At 38.0% G+C, this 9021-nt stretch overlaps 1 protein-coding gene across 3 annotated transcripts; it reads left to right on the top strand.

Moving 5' to 3' along the window:
• Window positions 1–2755: 2755 nt before the first annotated feature.
• Window positions 2756–9005, top strand: LOC130459832 (uncharacterized). 3 transcript variants are annotated; one of them, XR_008919490.1, is made up of 8 exons: window positions 2757–3763; window positions 4254–4817; window positions 5885–6072; window positions 6167–6653; window positions 6997–7166; window positions 7257–7518; window positions 8385–8680; window positions 8791–9005. XR_008919490.1 is itself a non-coding variant. In XM_056827422.1 (6 exons), the coding sequence occupies exons 1-6, from the start codon at window positions 2944–2946 to the stop codon at window positions 7515–7517; spliced, it is 2490 nt and encodes an 829-aa protein (XP_056683400.1). In that variant the 5' UTR covers window positions 2756–2943; the 3' UTR covers window positions 7518–7993. The 3 variants fall into 3 exon arrangements, 1 of the variants encoding a protein (XP_056683400.1); XR_008919491.1 differs by having other exon boundaries at window positions 5903–6072; window positions 8791–9004; XM_056827422.1 differs by lacking the exons at window positions 8385–8680; window positions 8791–9005 and having other exon boundaries at window positions 2756–3763; window positions 7257–7993.
• Window positions 9006–9021: the final 16 nt, after the last annotated feature.

Here is a 9021-nt window from a genome sequence, read left to right as displayed (position 1 = left end):
AGCATCTTGTCCAACTATCAGCATATCATCTACATATAAAAGAAGGATGATGAAATTACCTCCAGGGAACTTTCTAAAATACACACAAGGATCGGCTGTAGTACATTTATAACCATTGCTTGTCATAAACGAATCAAATTTCCGGTACCACTGCCTTGGTGCCTGTTTGAGCCCATAAAGACTCTTCTTCAACTTGAAAACAAGTTTATCTTTCCCTTTTTCTTCAAAACCTCCAGGTTGGTCCATGTAGATCTCTTCATGCAAGTCACCATGTAAAAATGCAGTTTTTACATCAAGTTGTTCCAACTTAAGATCAAGACTTGCTGCTAAACCCAACACAGTTCTGATAGATGTCATTTTGACCACCGGAGAGAAGATCTCATCAAAGTCAATGCCCTTTTTCTTGTTGCATCCCTTTACCACCAATCTGGCAGATCTGAACAGAAAAATTCTGATATGTACAGAACAGTACTGTTCTGCATAGATAAGTTCTGATTTGTGCAGAACTGAACTGAACTTCACAGAACATTTCTGTTCTGTTTTGCACAGATCAATTCTGTGCGAACGCTCGACGAACGAGCTTGCGAGACGCAAGGCCCAGCGCAAGCGCCAGGCCCAACGCCAAGCAAGCCCGCGCGCGGAGCAGCAAGGCTTGGGCCAAGCAAACGCAGCAGGGCCCATCAAGTGGGCCGCGTGCTACGCCCAGCGCGCATGGGCCGAGCAAGGCAGTAGCGCCCATTCGTGGGCTGCGGGGCTTCGTGCTACACGACCAAAGCCTTGGCCGGTTAGGATTGCTTGCTTGTCAGGTAATCGTGTTTTCCTAATTCTACTAAATTCAGATGTTTTAGTTAAATCTGAAATACTTAAGTATTTGATTAAACCTAAAATTCTAATGATATTAATTAACTAGAATCCTAATGGATTTAGTTAATCTATTCCTAGTAAAATTCTAACTCCTCTATTTCTACCCTATAAATTTGTGGTTCATGATCACAATTTATAACGCAATTTAATATACTATTCTAAGTTTTTAAGTTCAAGAGAGAATTTAATATTTGCCTAATATTATTGTGAGTTTCCCGAGTGCACATAAAACCGCGGATCCGATCGTGCTGTGGACTATCTACGGAGGGGCGACATTTGGATTCCTATGCGTGTTCTTGTTCGTTTCGGGAGCAGATAGGGAAGGCACGCATCACAAAGTATGTATACTAAATTATGCTAATTGATTATGTGGCAATTAATTTGGATTTCTGGCTTTATGGTTTTTCCGCATGAATTATATTGTTTATATTATTCATAACCCAACATGAAAAATTTCGGGTTGTAAACGGTCCGGGTTGAAAACGGGTTTTCCCTAGATTGAAACGGTTCGGATTGAAACAAATCGGGCCATTAACGATTTTCGGGTAGAAACGATTCGGGTTGCCGAATGACAATTTGTTATCGGATTCAGATCTTAATCAGGTTAATAGTTTCGAGACGGTTTGGGTTCGGGTTGAATATTATCGGATCGGATGGGTTTTGGATACCAGCTCACGGGTTATTAACGGTTCGGATTAACCCTGCGAGTTCAACGATTCAGGTTGAGAATTGACGGCTCTACTAGTCACACATATAAATCTAATGCAAGCCTGTTAATTAGACTTGATATACATTAAATTATTGTACATCCTTTATAAAAAAGATTTTGTGCTTCCAAGAGTTTCATTCCTAACCATTTCCCATGATATGAATTAACACCTTCGCCGAGAAAATATGAAATACTGCAACCTTTTGAGTTCCCCGACACACCTAGGAGGGCTAGGACCTGGGAAGCACGGACACGCCATTGGGCTGCCGTGTCCCGTGTCCGATACGTATTGGACACCGACACATCTTGGACACGCGAAAATATGTGTCCGACACGCGAAATCACGTATCCGGCTTTTTTCGAAAAATTAGGACACGAGACACACGGCCGGATACACGATGGACACGTCTTGAACACATATTTCATTATTAATTAATATTTCAGATTACTACTAAGGCCTCATGAGCAATAAACAACCTTCATATATATAGGACCAGATTCACAAGCCACCATGACATTAGGGCCCGTTCAGTATCACTGTCAGTTTCCAGTTTTTGGTTTTTTGGTTTTGTAAGGCATATGATTTATATTGAATTATCAACTTAAAAATAGTCATACCTATTGTAATCATGTTAATTTTGAAAACTGACAACAAAAAACTGGAAACTACTTTTTATGGTTTTCATATTTTGGTTTTTAGTTTTGTAAAAACAGAAAACTGGAAACAAAAAACGATATCGAACAAGTTTCTCCATCCATCATGTGAATCTGATCTTATATTTATGAAGGCTTGGTTGTTCATTCACAACAATCTTCGTCTCCTTTCTAGGAGGAGTGAAAGTTATTACAAAGGAAGAACAAAAATGTGGGATGTAGGAGGAGATGATTATTGTGTCATTATCGTGTCATTTTGTGTAGAATAGTTCTATTTTCTTATATGAATGTCGTTAATAAATTTAATTACTTTTTGCATATTATTATATTAATGATTATAATTTTATCTTTCTTTTATATATTATATTATTTTAATATTATTATTTCCCGTGTCCCCGTGTCCGTCATTTTTAATATGGAGTATCCCGTACTCGTATTGTGTCCGTGTCCGTGCCGTATCCGTTTGGGTGCAACCTAGGCTAGGACACGCCTTCCTTAGTTCCTTACCGTCATACGGACAAAACGATCACTATTCAACTGTTCACACCCGACTTTCCTCTTCCATCATTAATTTACAGATTACCGATTACGGAGTTTTAAACTTTTGTTTTTCTCTCACCTCCATTTATCAGACTATCACTATCAACTTTTTCATCTTCCTGAAACGTTCTTGTAAATTTTCGTTGATATTAGGGTTTCAGTTTTCGAAACTATCCATGTCTATTCCAGAGCAAACTTCAAACGACATTAAAGTTGCTAGGTTGTCACTGCAAAAACTTGGCGAAACGTTTCAGGATTTCCGGAATCACTCCTTCTCAATCCTTACGCTCAACAAGCAATGGCAAAATTTACAGACTTCTCTCGCAACAATTTCCAATTCGCTGGAGGAGAGAGTCAAGGGAGACGAGTCAAAGCAGAGAGAAATTGACATGGCTTGGAATAGACTTCAGAATTCCCAGAAGGATGTTGAATTGCTGAAGAGGAAATTGGAGTTTGGGGAAAAGTCGTTGAGTGAAAGGATTGAAGGTTTGGTGTTGAAGGAGAAGCAAGTGAGTGAGTGGCGCGAGTCTTTGGAATTGGAGAAGGGAGCGGTTTTGGACCGTTTAAATGCGGTTAAGTTGAGGGAGAAGCGATTTGAGGAGGAGTTCGAGCGAGTTAGAGCGGTGGATGTTGAGGAAGAGAGGGTTGAGGCAAGGCGGAAGGCGGTGGAGGAGAGAGAAATGGGAGTGAAGAATAGAGAATTGAAAGTGGAGGAGAGAGAAATGGAGGTAGAGAAGAGAGAGAAGGAGATGCAGGTAAAATTAGAAGAGGAGAAGAAATTGTTGGAAGTGAAAGAGAAGCAAATAGATGAGTTGTACAATGCAGTTGAGTTGAAGCGGGAGGAGAACAATGTGAGAAGCGAAATGTTGGTATCGAAAGAGAATATTTTAGGATTGAGGGAGGCCCAAATTAAGGAGCAATTGAAGGGACTAGAGTTGAAGGAGCAGGAGATTGATGAACGTTCTCAAGTGTTAGACGCGAAAGAGAAGCGAATTGGTAATCTTTGTTGCTCATTTTTTCATAATTTTTCTGCAGTTTTTGTTGTTGCAAATTACAATCTATACGGCCAACATGTTTCTCTTAGAAACAACCTCTTTACTTGATAAGTTTTGTTTAGTTGGAGAAAACCACGGTTTACACCTCTATCAAATTCCATTTTGTAGAAACCTTTGCCAGTTTCGATTCCAAGTTCACATCTTTTTAGACCTCTATCAAATCAATCTATTTGAATTGACCTCTGAAATCAATCAAGATATTGAGATTATATATTTAACAATTACAACGGTGTATTCAATTTTGATTACATATTTTTTGAATTCTAATTACGAAAATGTCACTTGATCATGGTGTCGAATGTAGATAGCTTGCAAGTTGCAATGGCTAAAACAATGTCGAGTTTCTGACAACGTTTAGACATAGTCTCTGGTTCTTTCTTCCTTAATTATATGGTACTTCTAATGCTAATTTTATACCACTCCTTGCTTAGAAATTCTCACTTGCGAACAAGCAAAAGGCAGGGAACGTACTCAGCTACAGGCGTCCAGTGAGATTCAATTGTTGTGCAGAAATATGGACACCAAAGGCATGGGGTCATACCTAATTAAGCATTACAAGGAACACAGTACGCTTACATATATTATTTCTTCTGCTATTCACTTAACACCAGAGCCAGCGAAGTTTGTTCTTGATGTGATTCAGAGTTTATACGAGTTGCTTGAGTCAAAAAGTGTATCAAGACAAATTTATAGTGGTAGTTGCTTGTTTTTGTCAGTAACAGTGATGGAAATGGCTACTATTACAAAATGTTTAAAAGACGATGCATTGAAGTTCAGTATCACGTGGAGAGAGTTTTTGGATAGGCAGGGTGTTACTAATTGTATGGAGATTTTTTCCTTCCTGTGGTTTTTAGCATCATACAAGTTAGCAGAGCTATATGATGCGGATGAACTACTCTCACTTCTTGGGACATTTTATACTGAAAGTGGGGATTTTCAGCATGTGACCGACGTTCGTTTGTGCAGGAAATTGGGATTGGTGAACAAAATTCCAGGTATGTCAAAACTTGTCCATAAACTGGCAGCTTTACTCCTGAGTCCTGACAGAGCCATATGTTGGAAGAATGTAACACATACTATAGTAGTAGTATTTACTATCTTTATTCCGAAAAACTTGATATGCTTATAAGCTGGAGTTGGAGTCTTGAGCTGGCTTCGTCCTTCATACTTTGTTTTGGATAAGAGGAAAGAGAGAGACTGGAAAGGGAGGGGATCACATTCTCTTATTTGGATAAGGGGTTGGGGGATAAACACCATTCCTCCCAAATTGGAAAGATTTGGAAGGAAAAGGCAGCTCCACCGTCCCCCTCCCTTTCTGTCCCTCATCTTTCCCTTTCCTATCCAAACAAAGTGTTAAGGATAAAGAAGCTTCATCCAAATTCTTGATCCTTTGATGTATTTCAGAGAGAAACACTCACTCAATTAGCATGCCCTTGTAATTTGGTTTTTCTCTCTAGACTATGCAAGCAGTTTTCCAAAAGGATTTGTGTTGTTTAATTAGTGTAGAATGTCTAGAGCGTCATGTTCAACTGTGCCAGTAAGTATACATAATTGACAAATTTTATGTCAACTTTCTTTAACTGTGTGAAATAACCAGCTTTATGATACTTGTCTCTTGTCTGTCCTGCTATATAAACAGATTCCACTTTGTTTTAGTTAAGAGATTCCAATTTTTTTAAATGATAGCTATGGTAGCAAAAAAAATTCCTTCTGCATATAGGTATATTTTAAAAAAAATGTTACTGCATTAATGCATAACCCCTAGAAATTTTAAGTTCTTAACTAATTCTAACCGAATTATTACTCTGTAACGTAAATGTCTTGATTTCGGAAAAGTAGTTTTACCTTTTACGTCTGTATGAGTAACCAGTTTACCACTTGCTATGTTTTGTGATCTATCTATTATTCTCACCTTAACAGTAGTTTTAACTTTTACGTCTGTATGAGTAACCAGTTTACCACTTACTATGTTTTGTGATTTCTCTATTTATCTCAACTTAACTCCTCTGCTATAGTTCTACTGTTCTAGTAATCGATAACAAGTAATCATTTTAATTACCAGTTATCTCCCCCCTTGAAGGTCATATCCAATCTCTTATTGAGAGAAAGGAACAGCTTAGAGCAGTTACATTTATATGTGTATTTAAGATGGAGGATGCTTTTCCACCAGTTCCTCTACTGAAAGCTCGTTTCGAGGGCATCCAGAAGAGATTGCATGAAATGGTCAAGAAAGGCAGTGATGCAGCTCAGGTAATTAATGTTTTTAATCATTCATTTCCCATATATTTTGAGTAGCCATTTCCAAGTTCTCTTTGATTGATCTAGTAAACTAAACTTGTTGCAGAATGATGCTATCAACATGGAATTGTGCTCTCTCGAAGCCATACTTCAATGCATTTCTAAGTTCAAGCTTGAGTACGATTGTGTTCAGTTAGCACCCAATCCAGCAAATTTTGCTCTTGATGTGATTCAAAGTCTCTACAAGTTGCTTGAGTCAGATGGTGTGTCAAGACAATTTTTTACAAGTAGATGTCTTACTTTCTCATCAGCAGTAGTGAAAAATGGTACTACTATTACACAAGGTTTAAAAGACGATGCGATGGAGTTCAGTATAAAGTGGAGAGGCTTTTTGGCTAAGCAGGGTGATGATACTCACTATATGGAGATTTTTTCCTTCCTGCTCTTTTTAGCCACATACAAGTTAGGAGATTTATATAATAAAGATGAACTACTTTCACTCTTTGGGACCCTTTATGTTGAAACTAAAGTTCAGCTTTCTGGACAAGACGACCTTTTGCGCCAGATCTTGGGATCGGAGAAGGAAATTCCAGGTATGTTTTACTCCTAATAGGTCCCATCTGTTGGAACTTGGATTAATGTGAATGTCAAAATACTACTACCTCTGCCCTTTTTTAGTTGCTAAGATTCTCTTTTTGACACTATTTAGTATGTACATAATCTACTTTGGTTATCTTTTGTGATTTACACATCATTGACGAAGTTTATGCCAACTGTCTACCTTTGGAATGGGCAGGTTTATGGAATTTATCTCTTACCTGTCCTGCACTCCTGCTATGAACTGATGTTTACTCTGTTCTAAAATGATACTCCGTAGTCATGTTGGAAAAAGTTAGTACTAAGCTATCTGTGTGCATTTTCTTCTTCTTTGAGCAGCTCATATCCAATCTCTAATTAAGAGGGAGGATCAGCTTACAGCAGTTGCATTCATATGTGTATTTAAGATGGAGGATGCTTTTCCACCACTTCCTCTACTGAAAGCCTATTTGGAGGGCATCCAGAAGCGAGTGCACGACATGATAAAAAAAGCAAGTGATACATCTCAGGTATCGTTTGTAATACTTCATCTCCCATATCTTTTGAGTAGCCATTTTCAAGTTCTCTTTGATTGATATTTTAAACTAATCTTGTTGCAGATTGATGCTATCAACATGGAGTTATCTTCTCTCAAAACAGTACTTAAATGCATTTGCAAGTTCAAGCTTGAGTCCAGCTTTTCACCTGCTCCTCTGGAGTTGCGCATAAAGCAGTTGGAGAAGGACATGGAAGGAAAGACTAATGCTGAAAGCTTATCGACAGTAAACGAGGACCTTACAAACTCGAAAAACAAGGGAGTTGCTCTTCCTGGCATTGATCAGTCTCATATGTTGATTGGGAAGAAAAGGAAAGCGTCTTAAGGTAGATGCATGTCAAATGTCAACATAGTAGGATCCTACAACTTTGCCTGCTAATAATTGTCCTTTTTATTAATTGTGTGCCATATGATACCATGTTCCTTGGGCTTATTGTGTTTTCATATGCAAGTTAGGAGTCACTGCTGGACCTTCCATTTATCTCTATAAGGTCACCCATCTTTTGCACAACAATGACTTTTGAAAACTATTGAAGTAACATAGAAATGGGGCCTATGTTTGGGACGGAGGTAATAGTTACCTATTATTCTTGTAAAAGGTTTATTGTTGTAGGACTCTAGTCCAAGAAGCAGCACATCGGAATTGTTTGATTACTCTGAACTACAGCCACGAGTCTCGTGTGTTTGTGTTGTATACAAGTCCCTCAAACAAAAGGTATTGCCACTTTTTGTTTAAGGCAATCCTAGATGGAAGTGTAGAAAGTGTTACTGATATCTAATGTGATAAAAAAAAATTGTGAACGATTTGTACCAATCTTTATTTGTTGAGAAGAATCTCAATATTACTAGTGCTTAAGAAACTAAGGCACCATCTTATCATCTTGTGTCTACTCAAAATTTACCGTTACACACTTACACCTATACTCCAACATTTTCTTGCAATGTGTGATTTCTTGCAATGTGTGATGAAATGAATACTTTGAGCAGAAAATATATGGCCGAGATATATTAATTTGCTTGAAAGTGACTTGAGGCTACCAATCTCAGGTTTTGTAATTTGAAGTCACCACTTTCCAAAGCCTAAGCTTTACCAAATGCTCAACATGTTTTTCTCTTTCCTCTACTCTTCTATTTATACGGAGTACATCCCAGTTGCTTCCAGTCCCTAACGCTCTGTTGTTGTGTTTATCAGATAGTGCCAACGGTCTTGTGAAGTCCGTTGAGCAGCAACAACCGCACATTAGGGCAGTTGTTATTTGTTGAGCAGCCAGGTACATCACAACAACACCAGCAGGGATATGGAGCAGTGGCTCAGGGAATTCTCCATGACGAACATAATTCTCAACATCAACACCTTGTTCACCCTCATCATCAATATATATAATCCACAGCATCAACTGCAACGGCCTGGATGCGAAGAGGGTACGAGTAGAAATACCAACTTTTTTGGAGTTGATTTGTTTTTGTTTCACAAGATTCAGTCCCAAGGTAAACTCCAAGTTCCATTAAGCTTGTTTATGTAAGTATTTGTGGAACTTAATTTAATGGTTATTTATGTTAATATATAATTGTGTTTGGTTATTGTTTTGTGGTTGCAGGGGATTGGATGCATAGGATTAAATGCGTGCAGTAGTATAATATACGCAATGGACAGTAGAAACAGAGGTGAAAAAAGAGATTTTAGACATTAGTCATCTGAATTTTTGTAAGGCTTTTGTGTCTTTTTTTTTTTTTTAGTAATGATCGAGATAGTTATGGAATTAAAAGCTATTTTTATCCTATAATATGATCGAGTTAGTTATGGAATTAAACCCTTCTCTAATATTTAG

The sequence above is a fragment of the Spinacia oleracea genome, chromosome 4 (genome assembly GCF_020520425.1).
Source record: "Spinacia oleracea cultivar Varoflay chromosome 4, BTI_SOV_V1, whole genome shotgun sequence".
Lineage (NCBI taxonomy): Eukaryota > Viridiplantae > Streptophyta > Magnoliopsida > Caryophyllales > Amaranthaceae > Spinacia > Spinacia oleracea.
The sequence above is the reverse complement of the archived record's forward strand: the minus strand, read 5'-3'. Positions and strand labels throughout refer to the sequence as shown.